This window comes from Hirundo rustica, chromosome 1, assembly GCF_015227805.2.
Source record: "Hirundo rustica isolate bHirRus1 chromosome 1, bHirRus1.pri.v3, whole genome shotgun sequence".
Lineage (NCBI taxonomy): Eukaryota > Metazoa > Chordata > Aves > Passeriformes > Hirundinidae > Hirundo > Hirundo rustica.
The window spans coordinates 135,922,332-135,946,022 of record NC_053450.1 but is presented as its reverse complement, the minus strand read 5'-3'; the positions used below and the strand labels follow the sequence as shown (position 1 = coordinate 135,946,022).

General features: G+C 38.0%; 1 protein-coding gene across 2 annotated transcripts; it reads left to right on the top strand.

Moving 5' to 3' along the window:
• Nucleotides 1-4,279: 4,279 nt before the first annotated feature.
• HACD1 (3-hydroxyacyl-CoA dehydratase 1) lies at nucleotides 4,280-22,384 on the top strand. Of its 2 annotated transcripts, none has more exons than XM_040060087.2 (7): nucleotides 4,280-4,528; nucleotides 8,692-8,809; nucleotides 9,991-10,009; nucleotides 10,097-10,179; nucleotides 12,899-13,020; nucleotides 15,478-15,656; nucleotides 16,792-22,384. In XM_040060087.2, exons 1-7 carry the CDS (start codon nucleotides 4,398-4,400, stop codon nucleotides 16,872-16,874), a joined length of 735 nt encoding a protein of 244 aa, XP_039916021.1. In that variant the 5' UTR covers nucleotides 4,280-4,397; the 3' UTR covers nucleotides 16,875-22,384. The 2 variants fall into 2 exon arrangements, with proteins under 2 accessions (XP_039916021.1, XP_039916011.1); XM_040060077.1 differs by having other exon boundaries at nucleotides 4,287-4,528; nucleotides 10,091-10,179.
• Nucleotides 22,385-23,691: the final 1,307 nt, after the last annotated feature.

The window sequence follows — 23,691 nt, the reverse complement described above, 5'->3', positions numbered from 1 at the left end:
TCTAGTTCTTCCCACAAAATTTATGCAATCCATTCTACACCACATCTTTTGAAAGCATCTTCTATTGAATTCCTAGCATAGTAAATTAAATAATAGATATACACATCTGGATGAATGCACAAAAAGACACACACAGTGTTGTTCAATTTAGACAAAATTCTGTTTACTTGCATTTGTCCTTGAATACCTCACTGATTCCTACATACCAGAAAACTAGAATAGTGTGCAAGTGGTATATATATATATATATAATCTATTTCCTAAACACTTTGTTCTTGCAGTGTGTTGGGAACATTAACTGAAGACCGGGCAGAAGGAAAAGCAGAATCAAACCTGTTACATTTTTTTAGCAAATTCCTCTTGCCAGGATTTTAAGTTACTGTCTAACATTTAACCAGTCTGAAGTATAAAGGTAATTCTGAAGGGTTCATACCAACTAATTCTTGAAGCGTTCGATAGTAGGTGACCTTCTCCTGTGATAGTGGAGCTGATAAGTCATTATATTTTTTTCAGAGCACTACAATTTTTCATTCCATAGAAGTGTTTCCATATTGAATAGATAAATTTTGTAACAAAACCCCCAAAGTACTGTAGAACATTTCATTAGGAAATAATCACATGAAAGCTTCACTTTGTATTTCTGGAAATAGATTGGAAGTAAAAACAATTCAGCTTTATAAGGTTCTGAGTATCTGTATGTGCAATAAGAATCTAGAAGTAAAATATGTATTGATAGTATCAATTATGAAGAAGACCACTCATTTTTGTAGTAACAGTATAGCAGTGCTGATGATTTGGAGCTAGAGTAAATAAAGGTAAACTGCCAGGGAAGGTTGAGAATGAATATGAAACACAATGATGCTCTCATCTGCAACACATAAAATCTTGATCTGACTGTCTTGGAATTTATTGGAAAGGTTGGTTTGTGTTTGAATAACAGCAAAATTCACCTTAATTGATAAGCCAGTCATAACTGATTTGAAAAGCTGATTTAGATAATGCTATTGATATATAAGCCTATTCACTTCTTGAATGAATTGATTAAATTTCTGTATGTAAAGAAACTCTTGTCTTATGAATAATTTTGAGATTTTTGGGAGGGTCAAAAGGTGCTAGCCAAAGTTGAAATATTAGATGAAATAATTTCACTGCTATTAAAAAAAAAAAATTCCAAGTAACTACAGATACTGCACTTAATGCTTTGAAAATAGCTGACATTTTAATCAAATTGAAATAAAAGATTCAGAAAATACAGACTAATAGCCACAAATATAAACATTGTAATTGACAGAAATCATGATTTAAAGAATAACGGTAAGAATTTTTTGAAAAGAAATTATATTTCAACTAATTTATTGCAATTCCTGGAACACATAATTATAAAAATAGATTTGTAAAAAAAAGCATTAACACAACAAATACATTTTGAATATGTTGCTGATAAAATGTCACACAGGAGCTACCCAGGATATGAAATAGCTAGAGATGAAGGAATAAAATATCTCCATGGATTAAAACATGGGAAATGGAAACAAGGAGCAAATTTATTACAGCAAAATTAGAGCAGTGTGGTGTTTATGAAAGTTCTGTGGTATGTTTTGTTCTTAATACTTTAATAAATGGTTGGGAAACATAGCCAAATGGGGATGAAAAAACTTGCAAATGGGACAAAATGTTTCCTTTATTTAAATCCAAGAAAATATTATGGAGATATTCAGAAAGTTTTCATCAGTTGGATGAATGACTAGTGTGATAGCAAGAGAAATAGTAAGTTTAATAAATAGTAACCACAATGTTAGAGGAAACACATTGAGATGCTTAACCTCACCACTAAGTTCTGATTGACTAAATTAACTGAAGACAAACCCAGTCATCATTACAGATAATGTGTTCATCCAAAATCAATAAATTTGAGCAAATAAAAAGGGGAAGGAAAGTAATACAGAATTCTAAAGAGAATTAGACAAACATTGCTTATCAAATTTCAAAAGGTTCTGAGCAGAAACATGGAAAACATCCAAGAAGGTATTTAAAAAAGGAAAATTTTTCTTCAAAAGGAAAATTGGATATGTTGCCTCAAATCTACTGCGGAAAAATCTCAAAAGAAAAATGGCAAAGGACAGCTAAAAGTAGCAAAGAAGCCCCTGATAATAAAAATTGGGATTGAGTCATGCCTATCTCGTGTATCATAATTTAAGAAAGTCTTCATCAATTAATGAATTCATAAATTGAAAAAATCAAATGAGGAACAAAAAAAAACAAAACAAAACAAAACAAACCCACAACCAAACCAACAAACAAAAACCACCCCACACTTTACTCATAGTATGCGGTTAATTTTTGATGCCTCTTTCAACACTACATTGTCAAAGCCAAAAATTTAGAACAGTTTGAAGAGAGAAGAGCAATTCAAGTGGAGAAAATGTGTAAGTAAGATAGCACAAATATCCAGAATTAAAAGAATAAATATTGAAAATATTTTGGAAAACTACAGTTTAAATCAGCTTATAGTTGTCACACTGAGATGACATGTAGGCTCAGATTAACCTGTATTGGCAAAAATTTCTGAGTTCGGTCATTCAATCTTGCGTGTAAATTCTTTGTCTTGATTTTTAACAAGATTCTCAAACTGGATTATATTTGTGACTTGAACACAAAAAGCATCTGTGCACATATAAAATTGGTACCTACTGTAATCTTACTAGCATATTCAATGTGCTCTTTTGCCAACTACTCATTTTGCACATTATACATTTGCTGTTGCCAGTGGGTGTGTTTTGAGGGTGAAAAATGAACATCTGCTTGTGTGTTTTGGTGAGGAGGGGGAGACAGGGTTTGGCACATCTGCTTATCTTTATATGAAGGGCCTTGGCCTGAGACATCCGTGTCTTCAGCATCGAGATACACACCTCATCCTAAAGTAGATAGACTTGGACTTCCTAAATTCTACTGAACAAGAAGCATTTCAAAGATATCCTGAGGCAGTTTTGGAATTCTTCTGTCTGTATATGCCTGTGTCTGAGGTGTTTGGGCTGAGAGGCCATGGTCACCATGCTTAGCTGTGGAAATGGGGAGCCTGCATCCCCTGGCTAGAAGAGATGGAGAAAGATGTCAGGACAGTGGGTCCAGTCCACTTTTGAAGCATCATGTCACATTAGCTCAGGCTAAGGCTGTCCCCCTTCCAGAGCCAGTCCCAGCAATGCTACCTGTCCTGGCTTAGCTTCACTGTGCACTTGCACAGAAAGCAGACATTTACGAGGTGTGAAAAACGCCAATCACTTGTTTTAAAATTTTAAAAGTTTAATAGTAAATAAGATGGTTATAAAAATAGAATTAGAGTAAAAATTGAACAATTTTAGAGTTATGACAATACGAGACAATAAAAACCAAGTTACAGATGTCTGGGTGCCTCTCCCGAGCCACAAGCTCTGGAGAAGGACCCCTGCTAACAAAGGACTATCTCTTAAAAGCAATAGCCTGTTGAATATTCATATATTTCATACATGATGCATAAACTTTATTTAAACAAAGAACCGTCTCTGGTTAGTATCACTTTTTTTCCTTTAATCTCTGTGGCATTCTCAAGGCTGAGAGAGGCAGGAGGAGTTGGTTTCTTCTGGTAAGGAAGTAGGAAATTCTTTTTTTCTCTGAAAGATTTACGTTTTCCTGTGGTTGGCATACAAAAACTACACTTTAACTACAAAACTTCATTTACTATACTATCAAAATATTAATACAACACCAACAATTAACACAACACAACACATATAGTAAATATCTTGCGTAGAGCCATGTAATATGCACTTTTCACACGAGGTAACATGGCATACTCAAATCTCATCCTTCAGTCTGCCACCCGGGTGCTCTTCGGGCCCTTGGAAGAAATTTCCCCGTCTCAGGTGTGAGCCTTAGTCTTCCTCATGTATTGAGGGCGGTATTTATGGAGATCGACCACTCTGGAGGTCGCCCTGGCAGGTGGCTGTTTGGCCGCTGAGGTGAGGGCCTGGGCATATTCGCACCAGACGGTCTCTGGCCGGACTCCCAGGTGCTCGGTCTCAGACAATATTTCTGTCTTTCCAAGAGCTGCGCTATTTTCTGTCACTCTTTCTGAGGGGGGCTGTGCCCGCTGCCCCGCGGTCAGCAGCAAGGCCAGGTTCCATCCACCCGGATCTCCCCGCCGATGGAGGCTCCCCCGCCCCCGCGGGCTGCGGCTGACCCGGGGAGACCCGCGGCGCGGAGGGAGGAGCGCGCAGGGCCATGTGAGCCGCTGGCGGCGGCAGCGGCCCTCGGGGAAGACAGATGGGGTGAGAGACAGCGCCCGGTCCGGCTGTCAGCGCGGCCCCAGCCCCGCCGCGGAGGGAGCCCCTCCTCCCCGCCGCGCTCCCGGCCGGGGAACCATGGCGTCCAGCGAGGAGGACGGAGGCGGCAACGGCGCGGCGGAGGAGAAGGAGAACGGCAAGAAGAAGAAGAAGCTGGGCGCCCTGGCCACGACCTGGCTCATTTTCTACAACGTCGCCATGACGGCTGGGTGAGCGGGCGCGGGCGGCAGCGCGGCGCCTCCGCGGGGCGCGGAGCGCGGGCGGCGCGGCCGGGGCGAGGCGGGGGCCGGGCGGGAGAACCGGGACGCGGGGGAGCCGCCGTAGGAGCGGGGTTCTCCTCGCCTGCCGGGCATTGCCTAATACGGTGCAGCGCTCCGCCGCCGGCGCGTCGCCCCGCGCCCGCCGCAGAGGTTAAGTATAGCCGGGACCGGAATGCCGGGCGGGGGAGCCGCGTCCCTCTGCGCGGCCTCGCCGGATGCGGAGGGGGCTGCTGGCCGCCCGCGGGGAGCCCACAGCGCTCCCGGGTGCCGGCGGGGCTCCGGGGCCGGGGTGGTGCCGTGTGGGACGGCGCTCCCGGGTCGGTGCGCCCCGGCTCTGAGCGGGATGAGCCCGCCCCGGCTCCCGGCGGGCAGAGCTGTCCAAAGGCAGCGCGGCCCGCGGCTGGAGGGAAGAGCTGCCCCGGCCCAGGAGGTTCACTGGAGCTTGTGCTCCGTGCTGCGAGGCTTTGCTGTGAGGAAAGAGGGTATTTATTGTGGATAACAGATCGTAAGAGCAGTCAGGTTTATGTTGTTAGCGCTCGAGGCACATATTCTCACTTCTTGGAAATTTTTTCCCTGTTCACTAGCTCTTGGGGGAAAAACCCCCAACCTATTCATTTCCACATGCTTAAACGAAAGCTGAGACTTAAAAAAAAAAACCAAAAAGCCCCCCAAAAATTTATAACTTCTAATGTGATATTCCTCATGAGAGCAGCTTTATTTTGGTTATTAATGGGTTATCTCACTGCCCTTGGGTAAATCTAAGCACCGCAGTTGAGGCAGGAGCTCAAGCACTGATGGAGAAAGCCAGGAATGTGATCGTAATGGCTTTCTTCTCACTAGCAACTGTGAATCTTGAACATGTATTCAAGTCCGTTCATGAATTACTGCAGCACTTTTTGAAAAGTGCTTTTATGTGAGGTTAATGTTACCTCATTGAATTACAAGTCTTGTGCTCCATGTGTGAATTTGCTAATGAACCCTGACTCTTGTCACTGACTTTTATATGTCTCTAAAAGATTATCGAACCATATTAGTTTTGACCTTAGGTGCCACTTCAGTATCTCGCACTTCCTTCTCTCCCATTTTCCATTCATAGCAAAAGAAATTAAGACATGCAAAATTGGATATTTTTATGTTGAAACAAAGAAAAGAAGAGGAGTAAAGTCTTATAATCATTTATGATTATATTTTAGAGATAAAGTATATCTCTAAAGATATCTTTAAATATCTATAAAGAGATCTCCTATATTAATTTAAGAAAAAATACATATTTGAAATGCAGCTATACTTAACAGAGATGCTACACAGGATAAATATTTAACTAGAATAGTATATTTGCCCAGTTATCTAGGCAGTGCAATACAGCAAAATGTTTCTGGAATTTTAACAAATGAAGGCATAACTACATGTTAACAGCCATTCTAATAAAAAAAACCCACAGCTTTTCTTTGTTTCTAAACAGATTTAAGGGACTAAAATGACAGCAATACTCAGTCTTGCTGAAAGTCCCAACTGGAGATGCTGCCTTTATTACAGAAAGTGTTTTTCATTTCCTGGTGATTTGTAATAATCAGTATGAGGACTTTCCTGAGATGCAAAGTCAAAGCCACTGACAGCTAAATAAATCTATCTACAGAAATTTATGTCCACATAAAAAAAAAATCATTTAAGAAAAATCCATTTGCCATCTTTGATTCTGAGTGTAGTCCAAGATTACTTCTCTGCAACGGTTTGGGTGTGGAATGAGATGCAGAAAATGCTTTGTTAGGTTAAGTGTATTATGACTTCTCAGTCTTAAGTCTCGGGCAGAGCTGTTGCTGTCACATTTGTGCTGCCAGCTGGATGTAAACTCACCGTCACCTTCCTCTTGTCAAACACCTCACTAGAAAACAAAGCAGCTCCACTGTGAAAGACTGCCAGTGATATTCCAGTAATTCCTCATTTCCATAGTGGTGGGAGACAACCTGAAAACTCATATTTAAAATCCGTTGTAAAATCTAGGTAACACTTGTAGGGGAAAATTTTGGAGTCCTGACAGATGGGATTCATGGGCTTAAAGTAGAAGGGATCAAAGAGGGGGATCGTTCCTGCTGTGTGGGGAAGCCTGACTAACCATATGTGAGTTTGAAATGCTGTCATGAAGTGCCGGAATGGGGCAGGCCAAGTGACTGCATAGCAGTGGCCGCCGTGCGTAGGAGTTGTCAAGGGGCTGATACTGCAGTCCGTGCCATCCGAGGTGAGCAGGGAGCTCTCAGGGTCCAGGCGGCTCTCACGTTGTTACAGCAGGATGGATCTGACCAAAAATTACTGTTTCTAGGTACCCTATTTCCAGTGCTAGCCTGTACCTTATGCTCAGGGAGGGCTACCAGAAGATGAGTTAAACATTTATCCAAATGTTTGTGTAAATATTTCTCTGAATGTTTATGATCTCTCTGAATCTGCCTCTGAGTATTTCTGAGACCCTTCTGCTTTGTCACTTGGGCACTTCCTTAGCCAGAGCTCATGTTGCTGTAGAATATGCTTGCTATGGCTTTAGTGGAGATGAAAGGACTGAGTAATTGTTTCCAGCAACAACAGAGAAGACGTTGAACTAAAATTTTTGTCATTTTTGATTTTTATTTCTACCTTTCAAAATAGCCATCCATAGCTCTTGTTACGCCTATGTTGGAGAAATTTTGTACTTTCTTAGCCTTTTTGTATTGAAACCTAAAGTTTTCAGTCTTCTTGCTAATGTGATGTTTTAAGAATAGGCATAGGTCTGAAAGCCTCAGAGAGTTGGGTTTTTTCAGTCTGGAGAATGGAAGGCTCCAGGATGACATAGTTGCGACCTTTCAGTTCCTGAAGGGAGCCCACAGGACAGCTGGGGAGGAACTTCTCAAAGGGCCTGTAGTGATAGAATAAGGTACAATGGCTTTAAACTGAAAGAGGGCAGGTTTAGGTTAGATAGTGGGAAGAAATTCTTTACTCAGAGAGTGGTAAGGCACTTGCAGAGGTTGCCCAAAGAACCTGTGGGTGCCCCATCCCTGCAAGTGTTCAAAGCCAGCTTGGATGGGGCCCTGAGTGACCTTGTCTGGTGGGAGGTGTCCCTGCTTATGGCAGAGGGGGTTGGAATGAGATGATCTCTCAGATCCATTCCTACCCAACCAATCCCATGATTAAGGAACATAAAGTGCATGGTTTTAAAAATCTTGATTATATAAGAATGAGTTTGTTACGTGGAAGGAATTCTTTGTGCCTTGGATTATTTTACAGAGTCCTGATAGTGGGATCTAAACACAGTTTAGATGTGTTTTTGTTTTTTTTTTTAATTTCCACTCTAAATCTCAATTTGAGTTTTATGTCACATTCTACTATGATTAAAAGATATTATCAGTTTTTCTTTCTTTTACATTGGAAGGGTTATTAGTTAGCATCATTGTTCAGTTTCAAAAAAAACCCCCAAAATAAATTTATCCAACCTCCTCAAATGTGCTAGTCAAATATATCTGCTTCTGGAAGTCAGAAGCACCCATCTTTCAGCAGTCTGGACTCTGATTTTTAAGTCAACTTTTAAAACACTTCTCAACACTTTGGAAAACATAATTGTAGTTACTGGTAACTTCATTTGGACAATTACAAACAGGAGCATTAAGATCACTAGTCAGTCCTGAAATTGATGAGTTGAGGGGCCATGAAAAAGATAAAACTGATATACCTAAATTCCAGTCCTTTTCTTTTACAAACTTGCAGTCTGAACAGTGACTTCAGTGCCAAGCTCGTGTGGTTTCAAATAACAGTATTAAATAGTCAAGATGCATGAGGATTTAATAGTAAAAATATGTAGTCACTGCTAGAGAAAAGTCAAATGGATGGGTGGTTTTGGGGGGTTTCCTCAATTAAGTCAGTCCTTGGAAGGCAGCAAGTTATTCTCCATTCTTTTCCAAGTAAAGAGATGAGTGTAATGTTTACATAATATTATATACTATTTATGTCTAAAGATATTTTTGATGATCTAAGAACACTGACAGTGAAGAATCAAAGTTAATCTGTGAAGAAAAATACTAAATTATTTATGATGGATGGATATTTTTAGAATTCTAATTTGAAATGTATCCATTCTCTTTCTTTTATAGGTGGCTGGTATTAGGTATTGCCATGGTGCGGTTTTATATACAGAAAGGAACACATAGAGGCTTATTCAGGAGCGTTCAAAAGACGCTTAAATTTTTCCAGACATTTGCTTTGCTTGAGGTAAATTTTAAACATTAGTTTGCTTTACTGGATGATGCATATCATAGGCAAAACACATTAGTATCCTTAATTTAAAATAAAAATATTATATTAGTACTACAAGTCCTTTTTGCTTTATTATTTAATGAAGTTTTGGGGGCGGGGCAAGGTGATTACTTGAAACAAATGGGCACGTGTTTTTCAAACTTAGTTCCAATATTTCTTTAAATCAGTGCCTGGGAACTGCTTTGATTTGAGAGTCTTTAATGCAAAAGGCAAAATCTCGAAGGCATCACAGCCAGCAGATCAGCCCTCTAGTGTAGTAGATATCACCATCTCAGAGGTTATAGCTGACCTTACATTCTTTATGTTGGACTTACTACCCCATATAATCCATTGCAACAGGGTCTATGCAAGATGTGCCAAGTATTCTTTAAGTAATACTTTTGCAAACTATGCACTAGTGGTCTCAGTTCTGGTAAATCTGTGGAATGAAGCTTTATTGCTGGGTTTATGGAGCACTGGCAGTCCTTTCCCAGGCACAACAAGAAATGTCTATCTACGCACAACAAGAAATGTCTATCTACATTTTTTCTCAATCTGCCTACAATATCTCTGGTTCAAACGGCTGTTAAAATCATGTCACCAGCTGTATATAGGCTTTTGTTCTTTTAAACTTTCACAGTAAGTAATTCTATTCAAACCTGCCAAAACAATGAAAAGCACTTCATTTGCTAAGCATTACTGACCAGAAAATATACTGCATCTAAAGCTTCATACCTGTCATTGACAAAAGTATAATAATGTTATTAATCTGTAATGAATGCAAAACATTTTAAAATTACTGTGTGTTTTGTGTTCCTTATATGACTTTCTCTGCACTGTCCTGTAAAATTCTTCTTTGAATAAGGTAAAGGAAGAGGAGCTTGCTAGTTGAATAAAATGCTTTGTAAGTATCTAAATGTCTAATATTTATGATTAATTTGGAAAACAAATGTCTTTCATGTAGTTGCACAACTCAGATATTGAGACCATCCCAACACTGATTGCCAGGGCTCTGCCATGTATTTCTTTCAAAGACCGTTAGTGGAGACAAAAACCAGAATTGGGCCTAGGTTTATATTAATATCAAAAGGCCATGTTTATAGGGTAGCTAGTAGCATGCTGCACATTAGTAATCTCTGATTTATTTTTATTTACAGGTAATCCACTGTGCAGTTGGTGAGTTCTTTGTTTTCATTACTCCTGTAACTAGTTACAATGTGAATTGTGGAACAGAGATAACATGTTTCTCTTTTTAAGGAATAGTTCGCACATCTGTGCTTGTGACTGGGGTCCAAGTGAGTTCAAGAATCTTCATGGTGTGGTTCATTGCACATAGTATAAAACAGGTATGTGTGTGAGCAAATTATGTTTTGATTGCTTTTAAGGAAAAGCTATTACTACAGTTCTCATATCACAAGAAAGACCAATCTAAAAATTATATTCCTGTAGAGAATGCCTACATATTTGAGTGCAGTTTTGGAAATTAGGGTTACAAAATAGAATTTGTGTTATTCTTGCCAGGAGACTGAGTCTGGGTCTTAGCTGTGAATCAGCAGTGTCTTCAGCATCATGCCCTCCGTGGTCTGCCCAAATGAAATCAATGACTACTCCTATTATTTACAAGCAAAACTACCCTAGTGTTAACAGTTCCCTTTCAAAAATGTTAATTAGCACTTGCTGATCCATCTAAATAAAATGTAAATTTATGTCTTAAATTGAATTCACATGGATAAACATGGTTGTGATTTTGCAAATTTTTTAGAAATCTCAAAATTTAATATTATGGTAGCATTAACATTCAGTGACATCCAGTGTGTCACAATGGCGCATAAGGACCTGTGTAAATGACAATGGTTTATTTGTCTGGGTGTAGGTGGCTGTTGTAAGGCTAGTGATCCACTAGAAGAATGGAACAAGCAGCTCACAGCTAGTTGGTAGGGCATTAGGTTCAGTTTGTGAGGTGTCCTTTCTATGAAAGACAGGTAAAAAAATTAAGTGATTGATTTTGTGCTCCTGGATTTCTTCAGAACTTGAAAAGCTGAGCCATTAAACTGTCTCGCCAGCAGATGGCATAGGCCTTTCTGCAGACGAATTAATCTGGCACCTGCCTCAGTTATCAAATCTTCGTTTCATTTCACAAGAGAACTTGTTTTCTACACTACATCTTTTCCTTTACTGTCAATTTTCTTAACATGGAATAAATTATTTGGGCTTTTCACTGTGTTTTTTGTTTGTTTGTTTGTTTGCTTGCTTTGTTTTGTTTTGTTAGCTTTTTTTTTTTGTTTTTTCTTTTTTCTTTTTGGTGGTGTTTTGGTTTCTGGTTTGTGATTTTTTTTTTTTTTAAATAATCTAACTTTTTATATTTTTCTGTAAGGCAAAAGGTCTCAAAGTTTAACAAGATTTTTATATTGAATGTCTGTACATGAGCTGAACTATAGCACTGCATTTTGCCAGTTTTTATTATCTGCAGTGGACTAAATCTTTAGCATATCCAGCAATTTCTTTTATTTCTTCTATCTACACTAGTGTAGGCCAAACTATGTCCAAAAAGGAATACATTTGAATGTATGTCTGATTGTATTTCACGCTGTTATCGCTTAGCAGGCATGAATGTTCAGGCTCACTTTAGGTGGTGAGAGGCACATCAGTGATAATAGCCAGAGCCAGACCTCCCCACTTGACTGCAGATTTGCAAGGCAGCAGATAGGAATTCTCTGCATACTTATTTAAAGCTCTTCTGCTTGGATTTAGCACTGTGACTTGAATCCAAGTTTGAGTTATCAATGTTTGTCTCTAATTGCATGAGGCAAAGAAGAGCCTAAATCTGTCTTTACCTTTGCTAATTTGTTTGGCTGTCTGTGCACTTCAGCTGCTGCTCTTTGTGATTTTGTGCTATTTTTGTGTCTCCATTTTCTTTATGATGTTGGTGAGATCCTTCTGCTAAAAGTGCACCTTCTTTGACTGACACATTGAGGGTGCAATTTTATGAGCAGTTACAATTCTTGATTTTTGACAGAGTTGTGGATTTTCAGCATCTCAGAGGTATATTAAGCTTTGTCACCATGTTGCATTTTATTTTGAAAAATCATTTCCCTATTTTGTAATTTTAACAAAACTTGTGTTGCTTTATTCTATTTCACAGACATCCCTGGAGCTTTTCAGCCTTCAGGCATAGAAGTGTATTACAAAATTCCTCCCCTCTTAAAGGAAAGAAAATTACTTGTGTGTAATTCTTCCTCACAGAAGGTAGTGTTTGTAATAGATCCCCAGGTGCCTTCTTTGTATTTGGGGACTTTTGTTTATTTGGTCTCTCAGAGTGAGAAAGAAGTGATGTTTTGAAACAGCAGAGATGTGCTACCTACGAATGAGGCAGTTTAATGACTCAGAACTTAAATCTTACACAGGATTGTTGAGTGAGTTTACCCAAAGCTCCTTGTCTGCCAACTACTCTTCATTTACTGAGCCATCTGTGCTCCAGCTCCTAACTATCTTAGAGCTCCCTGAAGTCTGCCAAACTTGATCTTCTGTGACCAAGTTCCAGTTAGTAGGTTATATAAAGCAATTCCTTTTGTCTAAAGTTTCATGGAGATGGACATATTACATTGAAGAAGAAGCAAGATAAAAAGTAAGAGAAAGTCTAGGAAATGGAGTAGTGAAATGCAGAAGGATTAAAAAGTGATTATGAGAAGAACATATCTTCTGTGGCACTTTGTTGTTCTTGCTGTTTTGAGGAGTAAGAACATAAACAAGTAGGTCAACCACAAATGAAAGAGGGATAGTTAGATAGTCTAGTGGAATGTAGGTAGAGAATAAAGAGGAGGAATAAGCATAATTATAGGGTTTTATATTTTGATATTTGCATAATGGAGGAAGATTGCTCAGTTGGCAAATGTCTGTATGTTAGTAAACACATATGATAATGAACTGTACATGGTAATGGTTTCAGCATATCACTTTTGTGACAAAATTTTTCTTTACAAGACATTAGTTCTGCTCTATGTATCTTAAAGAGAAAGAAAAGAAGCCTAAGGATGGAGAAAATGTTGGTTCTTTATACTTCTGCAGATCCAGAATGAGGAGAGCGTTATTCTTTTTCTGGTCGTATGGACTGTGACAGAGATTACTCGATATTCCTTCTACACATTCAACCTGCTCAACCATTTGCCATACTTCATTAAATGGGCCAGGTGGAGATGTCTTGCACTTGAGTTTCTCATGATTCTGTGCATGTTGGTTTCAGGCATGCTGAACTAACACACTGGAGAGCAGATGTTTGGGCTTTGGTTATGTGTCAGCGAAGTGCAAGTCAGTTGCTTTCTGTGCTTGAGATTATTGTTGCTTGGTTTAAAATGTTAAAAATATCTTAGATGAGGTTTTTGGGGTATGTTTTTTTTCTTTGCTTTCTGTGTCTCACAGTTTGAACTCTGCTTTCACTTACTCTAATTTTTTTCTCTATCTTTGGAGTCATCTTTTAGTTTGCAGTGACTCTTTATGATGCTCTTGAATACAGTGCTCAAAATTAAGCACTTTTGCTAGTCTTTGTAGATATTAGTTCTTTGAAAATGGGGGAGTTGTCACTCAATCTGTATTATTACTTTATAAAAAGTTCTGCTCTAGCAGAGCTTTTGTAAGATTATATCCATGTAGAGAAGTTAAATACGGACTTAGTTTAGCCCACCAAAAATCGTGTTCCATATCAAGACTTTTTTTGATTTTGAAGCATACTTAATGTTGGCCACTAGATCACATACACTACAGACACTGTGTGTGTTTATCAGGAGACTTACATTGTATTCTACGTGGTCATTATTTGAAAAATACATGTAAGGCAGAGTTATTACGTTAGAAGAAAAATATCTAAACTACATTCATTACAGGCAACTCTTATTTTAAAAAGAGTTTGTTATTTTCCTTCATTTTTGTTTTATAGATAATGCAGGTTTGATGCTTCTAATGCACTCCTTTGATATGTCTGATATTTATGTCCATTCTTATAAAACATTACCTTTTTGCTAGTGCCTAAGTGAGAGACTTGTTTAAGCACTAAATGACAAACTTAAAGATAGTCAGATTGACTATAATCAGTAGTTTTTTATACAGACTTCAGAAAGAGAAATGCACTCAGAACATATTACACTGACAGATAATTTTTGCCCTCAGGTCAGTGTGCCTCAAAAAACAGAATTTTGTTTCCTTAATATAGACAATAGGGAAAACCAACATTCTCACTGAAGAGACATATGGTGAAATATTAATATAAACAAAACACTTGAAAATATATTATTTTTTCATAGAGTCTAAAATATCTCATCAAGATTTGTGGATAAACAAACAGCACAACTGGGCATGAATTCAGTACCAAGAGATGGAATTTCTGATCTTTACCTTATAACTGCATAGAGACAAACAATATGTAAGGTATCAGTTCCTTCTTATCTAATCTGCATTCTTCTTGGCGCTGCCAAGCAGTAGGACAAGAGGCAAAGGGCAGAAACTGACGCACAGGAAGTTCCACCTGAATGAAGGAGAGCTTCTTTACTGTGCAGTTGACCAAGCACTGGAACAGATTGTCCAGAGAGACAATCTAGTGTCTCCCTCACTGGATATATTCAAAAACTGTCTGGACACAATCCTGTGCTCTAGGATAACTCTGCTTGAGCAGGGAGGTGGGACCAGAAGGCTCTCTGTGGTCCCTTCCAACCTGAACCATTCTGTGATTCGCTCATCTGTGAGTCTCCTAAGCCCTTCTGCTGCTGGGAGGGTTTCAAGCTTAGTTGCTGCTGCTTTGGATCTCATTTCCTTTGGTCAGGGAGTGCACACTGTAGCTTTCTCTCCATGTGACAGCTCTCTTTGCTGTTCCCTGTATGAACAGGAGAATTGTTCCTTAGGAGAACCTGCATATCCATGGCGCACTGCATGAAAAGACAGCACAAAGACTATTGATTACAATTTTCATTTTGTCACTGCCTATGTCGCCTTTGGCAGCCAAACCACATTTTCTTTCAACTGGATGCTTTGCCTTTTGTATTAACATCATCTCACTTTAAAATGGATCTGATAAATTCCTGGCACTGTCGTTGTCTTTTCTCTTTTTATTTCGATTTCCATTAGTGGTAAATGTGGTATTCCCATGTTGTAGTGAGCAGAACAGGCTTCTCATGTTTTTCAACATTTTCATTATCTTCAAACAAATTGTCGTGCATACAGTTGACCCAGTGTGTGTGCGCTGCGATGAAAATATGTAGGATCATCTGAATTTGAGATTCAGTCCTGGTCTGAATCCTGTCAGTGACAACAGAATTAAGAATAGTACATTTTAAAAAAATCATTATTGGAGAATAAAAATTTGATGATTGTTTTATTAGAAAGTTATATAAACATTCTGATGCTTCAATGTTTGGGGGTTTTTTAAAGAAAGCACTGAGAAATGGATTCTGTTGTTAATCTAAGCAACTCTGTCGAAAGTAACTGAAACTGATATTTTGTGTCAAGTCATGATGTGATTCTTGATTCTGGTGCAGGAACTACTTTAATACATTGCTGTGCCATGCCACTAATAATAACAAGAGGAATTTTTAAGTTTATGGGATGTTTCTCACAAGTTTTTTTTTTTTTTTAATTATTATTTTTATTTTTCAATACAGATACAACTTTTTTATCATTTTGTATCCTGCTGGAGTTGCAGGTGAACTGCTAACCATATATGCTGCTTTACCCTATGTGAAGAAAACAGGAATGTTTTCACTGAGACTTCCCAACAAATACAATGTCTCCTTTGACTACTATTACTTCCTTATTATTGTCATGTTCTCCTATGTGCCACGTAAGTACTGTTTAACTGTAGAAACATTTTAACGACATAATAATCAAACATCAGCGATGCTATAAACACTGCCTGTATTAAAATTTGGTGAACTTTCTGCTGTAAAAGCCTGCTTTCTGTTGTTCCAAGTTTTACTATGCTTTAATTGGTTAGGCTGAAATTTTCATCTGCATTGCCTGGTTTCATCAGCTTGTCCTTGTACTTATGCATACCAGAAGCCATGGAGGTAGAGTATCTGTCTTTAACTTCCAGTGTTATTCCACTGCTACCTAAGCAGTGAAGACAAGGAGAAAACAACCTGATATACCAGATATTCCACCATGAATAGGACTAGACTAAACTAGGGAAATGTATTATTTTAGATAATATTAATAACAGAATATAAATATATATATTTATAATCTGTACATTGAGGCAGCAGATTAGTGAGAGAAATTGAAAAGCAGGAAAACTGCAGTTAAGAGGTCTGTGATCTGAATTCATGGAGGGTATTCATTTGAGAAGGCAGCCTTCAATACAGACTTTTACAATATGCACACACACTGTATTTTTTTTTGTCCCAAGAGATCATGAAAGCCAACAAGAGAGATTTATGGCAATAAAAAATAATCTAAGGTGTGATAACTTACTAACAGTTTTACATCTGTTTATGTAACAACACTTCAGGAAGAAATCCAGTTTTCTAGCCATTAAAAATAAGGATCAACTCTGTCAGAAGGATAGCAATGTAATAGATGACAGAGGGGCAGGAAAGAGGGATCTCCTTACTCCAGACTTGAACAATTAGGGTAGATTTGTATCCTCCTCCAAGTCTTAATTCAAAAATGCTTAGGACAGATTTGAAGTCTTCAAGCACTACCAGAATGTGGTTAAATCCTGTTTCTACAAGGAAACTGTTGGAATGAAGTTCCTTGAACACAGCGTATTTATTCAGGGGCCCTTGTCTGAGCTTTGAGTAATTGTTGTTTTTTAAATCGCTGCAATGCTCATGACTTGTTATTATTCACCTTAATCAACTCAACCACAGTGTACCATAATTTTTACTCAGTTCATCTTTCTATAAAATTGTGGTTTTCCATTATGTGATCTGTTGAATTTTTCCATCTAATTTGCTTTCTTTTATGCTTTGATCAAGTATTTCCACAACTCTACTTCCACATGCTGCGGCAGAGAAGAAGGGTGCTTCATGGAGAAGTGATTGTGGAAAAGGACGATTGACTCAAGCTGTGTAACCATGGTGCTTTTAATGGAAAGGAAAAGAAGAGAGGGTAAAAATCCAAGACTTCCTCTGATTTTTCTGAGTCCAAATTTTAAAGCATGGAACAAGAATAAACAACTGTGCCTAAAATATCATGGACTGTATTATTTTTGCAATTAATATATATTCAGACCTACCTTTTTATCCTCAGATGCACTTTGGTTTTTAATTGTTCATTTCTTCAAAGAATTATTTTCTTATTTTCAGTAGGTTGACAAGTAGCTTTAAGAATTAGAATAGTTGGCTACTGTGCCTTGTATTCTGAAAGTTCTGTTGTGACCTATAGTCATTATCAAGAACAGAAGGGGAGTTGATAAGTTGTACTGAAAGTGAGTCTTCTGGAAATCAGAGTGTAAATTAGGTAATGATGTTTTTTCACAGACTAGGTGAATTGAATGGTATTTAAGGTTTATATTAAGTAATAACCTTTCCAGTCATAAGTACTGTAGCATGTTGTTCAACATTTTTTGAATTACAGTATCACACTGCAGAATTCCAGAAGGACTTTTGAAAGGAGTTGAATACTTGATTGTCAGTGCAAATTTAGACCTCCCTGTATTTTCATTTGTAATTTTAAAGATACTTAGAATAATAGATGTAATATTAACTGGTTAAATGTTTGTGCTGAGGAGTAGACAGTATGTGTCTACCTTTCTCTAATCAGTGGCTGGAATGGGATTCCTTTGCAGAGCAAAGCTGATTGTCAGCATGTTTCCTATTCTACATTTAAATTATGTATACAGAAAAATCAGTATTGCATTGAAAAACTGTAGCTATGGTGAGATATTTGACTTTTTTTAAATAGCTCAGTGGGATAAAATATATTTAATCTAGCATCTTAAAATATAAATTGTGCTTTGATTCATCTCATTGGGCAATTTTAATTGCTCCCTCCCCATTAATTGTTTATACTGTGTTGACCTATTTCTATTTTATGTCTTCAATAACCTGCAAGAAGGATCTACAGCATATTGATAGAAGTTACAGATGATATTGTGATACCTGAGTGGGAGAGGTCCAACAAATTAGAAGATTTTGATCTAACAACCTAGGAGATTCAGAGAAAAGGTGATGCATTTGAAGAAACTTGGATACTTAGTGAGAGAGAGAAGATGGAAATGTAGTATTGTGGTATGAAGTCTTGAAAATTTAGGCAACAAACCTGTCTTGCTTCTGGCTTCACTGATGTCAAAAGAAGTGCATACATATGTGAAAGAGCTGCATCAGGCAGCTGTAAATCTGAATGCTTGTGATTGCTGAGGTAATTTCTGGAATACAGTCTTATATTTTGGTTACCTCAGGGATGAAGAATTGGATAATCTCGTGAAAGCTCAGAAAACAATAGCAAAACTAGTTGAAGTGAGAAAGAAGTGGGAAAGATTGAGTCATTAATATGTGTGTTTCTTTGTTATATGTTAAATACATGGAAGAGCTTTTCTAAGTACAGAGGTATGATGAATTTGAAACATGGTAAATAGCCAATGAATATCAGAAGAAAGGTCCTGCTGATAAGATCAGTTAGGTTACAGAATGACACAGTAGTGCTTATCAATGCATACAGTGTCTTGGAAGGTTTTCAGTTAGAGTTGGCAAGAGATTGAACTACATATTTGAATAGGCAGTTTCCATTTTTAGCTTCAATGATTCTATGATAATACTTTAGCTTTTTTGAAATTTGGAGATATGCCAGAAAAAGGTCTATCAGGTAATTTGATAAAAAACCAAGGATTTGCTATATCCCTAACTTTCAAATTCCATGTTGTGCCTTGAATTTGTGATATATATGCATGTCTTCATTACACATAAATGAGTTTCCTTTTATATGACAGGTGCGTAGTGGACTTTAAACAGAACAGTTGTGTCTCTTTAAATTTTAAAAGGTATAATCTTTGTATTCCTTAAATTTCACACAAGGTGCTCTAATTTAACTTACTACTTCGGTTTTTATGCAGCTAAAATTATTAAAAGCTTAAAATATAAACTGCATTTACAACACTGAATCACAAAACAGTTGTGCTAATGTGTTCAGACTAGCAGTTGTATGTGTCCAACATTCTTTCAGTACTGTTTTATAAACTATGAGGAACATACTGGCAGTTTTGGGAAATATATCTCCATTAGCAAACAGAATAGTGTGATGAAATATGAGAAACTAAGATCTGTGTCTTTTTTAACTGTCAGGGCAGCTCACTGAAGACCATAGCTATCAATTCATTCAAAATGCATTGGATACTTAAGGATGTGATTTTGATTTCCTTTATCAGATGAAAGTATCCTGTAGATAGTATTCCTTCTAAAAGGAATACTTGCACTATAGAAGTGTATTATATTTGTTTTCATTGTGGCCTAAGGATATTATCATATGCTAATGAAGGACCTATTTTTATATCATTTTTTTACATATGAAATGAAAACAATACAACACTGTTTGCTACAATCTTGGGTTGCACTTCCATCAAGCAACAATGTACAAGGTAATGATACAATTTAAAAATGGATTTACAGCTACAAAACAGTCTTGCTAAATAATGAATTAATAAAAGTAAAGCTAAAAATTACTTACAGTATCACATTCAATGTTTCATTGACCAGAGAGATTGCCATGTAATTAGTTTACATGGCATTTACCTTAAAAAAGTAAGCAACATATTCTTTACTTCCTCTTGTTTTTTGACTGAAACCTTTCACTAAAGCTTCCTTTTCACAGAATCAGTAAGGTTGGAAAAGGCCTCTGAGGTCACAAAGTCCAACCTTTGAACATCACCACGTCAACCAGACTATAGCACTAAGTGCAATGTCCAGCTGTTTCTTGAATGCTTCCAGGAATGGTGACTCCACCACCTCCCTGGGGAGCCAGTTCCAATGCCTGACCAGCCTTTCTGTGGAGAAATTTGTACTGATGTCAAACCTGAACCTCCCCTGGAACAGCTTGAGGCCTTTTCCTCTTGCCTTGTTGCTGGTTGCTATTCTGTTAACATATCTTCTGAAATGTAATGAGGATTGCAGGTAAAATCTTCTTGCCAATGACTTCAGATGAGCTAGGATTTTATCCTAAGTAGTTTATTTAAATTTCAATATACCATCTTGAAACATAGTTGACCTGTTAAATAGACATTAAAACTTAAGTATGATTTTCATATGGTGCTCTCTTTCCAACTTCTTTTTTACATGTCTTTTTTGTTTTTCTCTCTGCAATATTCCTACTTTTCTAAAGCATTTAAATCCTCCTGCTTACGTAAGATTAAGAATGTATTCAAACATCAGTGTCTCTAATGTTTGCATGTAGTCTTTAACAAATTGTCCTTATAAAAGTGTTTTCTTACTTGTTCTATATAGGCCTTCTGAAATGGATTAATATAGAGCATGGCCTTTTGAAACTTTTTGAATAGCAGTACATAAAATAGGGAGATGTCTTTTAATCAGGTGATATTTCCTACTCCTGGTAGAAACAGAAACCATCTTTTGTATAAACCCTACCTGAAAGCAGCTGGATTTCTTGACATTCTCTACAGCACTCACATAGTGTGAAAAGCTGTTTTGGGACAGACTGGGTTGTTTCACAGCTCAGCCCAGAATGTTTGGAGGTCAAATCCCAGCTTCGGGGCATGGGCAGCAGAAAGGAATATGATGCTGAGATATTGCATCTTCTGCAATATCTGCCAAGGGGTCACTGAGGCCGTGGTGTGCAGTAGTTGATAGATACCATTTCCTCCCCCCCTCAGGATGGAGATGAGAGGAAGCTCAGTGTGCTCACATTACCCTCTGCTGAGGGAGCTCAGGAGATCAGCTGGGAGGATCTCTGTGCACAAGGGGGTGTTACAGAAAGAACTCTCCTGCTCCACTCAGCTCTCCTCTGCTATCGGGCAGCCTACATGTCTTGGGATATACCGGCCTGGCAGGATGGGCGTGGCACACGCGTCCCAACAGTGCAGTTCAGCGTAAACCGCCTTGGAGAAATGGTGCTGTTTCTAACTGCCATTGTACCTTACACTTAGCCAGGCTCATGTTCCTGGATAGATTGAAAGGCTAATTAACAGGAGATGCATGGAGACCTTTTCTGGGATCAGATTTAAATAGGTACCTTTTAAATCTAGGTCTAGCTAGTGCTCTGACTGTGGTACTCTCAGTCTTCATGGTAGCTTACTTTAGTGGATAATTGGATATGTGTATGATTACTAAATAAACTAGAATGAAACCAATTCACAATCGTTATAATAATTTATAATTTTAAAATAGTTTACATTAGTTTTTGAATTGACCTCTTGATTAATCTGCCTTTAGAAAGAAAAAAAGGAAAGGAAAGTTAGTACAAATAAATGTTCTGCACTAGGCAGTAGGGCTTCATAAATCAAAATTTTCAGGGAGGCAGACTGATTTTTTAAGTGGGATTTTTTAAACAAAAAAAAAGTGAAAGCTCTTCTGAAAATCAAAGTTTATTTTATAATGTATGTTTTAAAATGTGCTGAGACTTACTGTATTATTTATCACCAGCTTACAATTTAAATTCATGCTGTACCTACAGTTTTTATAGATGATTAACTGAAGCCCATTAAAATGTTTCATTCTGTGTTTGTTACAAAGGCTGGTTTAAAAACAAGCTCCCCATTTTTCTGCAGAGCTCTGTGTGAGTGCAGTGTTGTTAGTGCCTGGGATGCTTTGCCAGGCTGCTAAAGCAGCAGGTTTCAGTTTAGCTCCGTGAGCTGGCTTCCAGGAGGGCACAGCTCCACAGCGGGTGGCACTCTCGGCTTGGTGTCGGGCACCGCTGTGCCACTGTGCCACTGGTGCCGTTCTGGGGTCTCGGGCACCTTCAGAAGGATGGACAGCTCCAGAGATGTCCCCAGCTGACTCATCCCCATGACTCCCCAGATGGAGAAGACCTGCCTAGTGAACTCTTAGGTCACAAAAGCAAATGTGTCAAGCAAACTGAGAGTACTCCCGAGAGAACTGTGGAGGACTGAATGTTGGGTGACTCCGGCCCTCTCTAGGAAGCTGTTGGCAATTTCACGCCTGCGGCTGGTAGTGGCTGGTGATGTTCAGTACTTTCTGTGTCATGATGTACCACCTGAAACACTGTCTTTTTATTCATACCTCTCCTGCCTCTCTGTTTGGTCTTGAATGTATTTGAATCTCCTTTCAGTTTATGGCTTTGTAAAAGTGTAAGTGCAGAAAAAATTATCTAAGTGTATAGAATATATATGTGTAGAATTGTACTGTAAGTTTCTTAATAATGTAAATGCTCTGCAACTGCTTATTATTGTTATTTCTTCTGAAATGCATTATCATTAGAAGTTTACACAGACAGGAAAGCAACACAATATGATAATTGTGTTGATAATGATAATTCTAATAACTTATTTACTTGCAAAAATTATAATATTTTTTGAGATATAGATTCAGATATTTGTTTTAGAGATTGTTAATACTGTAGCACTGTAGAAATTAATCATCAATTAAAAGATATTTTAAACTTTGTTCTAGTTGATTTTTAAATTTTTTTTTTAGCATGTAGAAGTCAGGTTATATAAGCATTCATTACACCAGACTGGTATCTGTTTACAAATACTATACTTTTTTATTTAGAATTATTTCACAAATTAATCCTGAGGTCCCTTGTAACATATTTACTCTTACCCAGACACCCTTTTAATATTTCTTAAAATATATTTCATAAAAACCAGGTAGGTTTGAGTACTAATACTGTTGGTATATCAAAGAACTATTGGTTTATCAAAGAAGAACAGAAAACACAGGGCATTAAAGAGACTGCCAACACGTATGAAAAAAATTGCATTATAGTGATCCTGAAATAGATGTTCCAGTAGCGGATGTTTCAGTGTTTTGGAACCAGACTTTTTTGTGGTATTAACCTTTGAGAGGGGTGGAGGCAGAGAACATCCTCTGTCTGTCCTTTGCTGTGTGACTAACAATGACATTGCAGCTATGAGGATTTTGTTGCCATGACAGTATGAGAAAGCAGTATTCACACCTACTTCTTTTGAATTAGGAATCAAGTGGTTGTAACCCCAAGGAGCTTAACAGCATATAGAGCTTAAATCCTGTTAGTCAGATGTATTATAATGGAGATAAAGATCTCCTAATATGAAAGTCACAGAAATGGTCTTCTGATCTAAATTTACAGGACAGGATTTACGTGTCCTGGCTCTCTACCAAGGTTAAGCCATTCAGTGGAAGCTGGTGGAAGAATATCCACTGATCTCAATAGTAGTGTGATGGGACATAGACATTTGTGTATACTGTTCTGTGTGATTCTGGATTTCCCAGGGAAAGTGAGCTGTAGCCTTCCCATTAGTTCTGTCTGGGAGAGAGCCTGTGCTTGTGGTGCATTTGCTGTGGCACTGTGGCACGCTTCCTCCAGCTTTGCAGGGTGCCCAGACTGCTCCCTGTGAAACACTCCAGAACACCTGGAAATCTCCAGTAGTGCACCACTATTGCATTATTCTGATTTGAATTTAGCAGAGTTGTAGAAACTCCCTTCACATATCTACATAAGTATTTTTAATTTCTGAAATGATTCTAGGCCCAGTAAGACATCCCATTAAAAATAGGCAGGGTAGATCATCCCTCGCAGCTGCTTGGACGTTTCTAGCTTGAAATGCTGCTGTCACTGAACAACTTTGATTTTCATATATAATCTCTTGGTGGTTTGTGCTCAGACCACATTCATAAGATGGCACTTTGCCTGCCATTAAGTGGCTGTTCCAGATTTGGTAACAAATTTGCAACAAATTGCAAATGACAGGCAAAGAAAAGACTCAG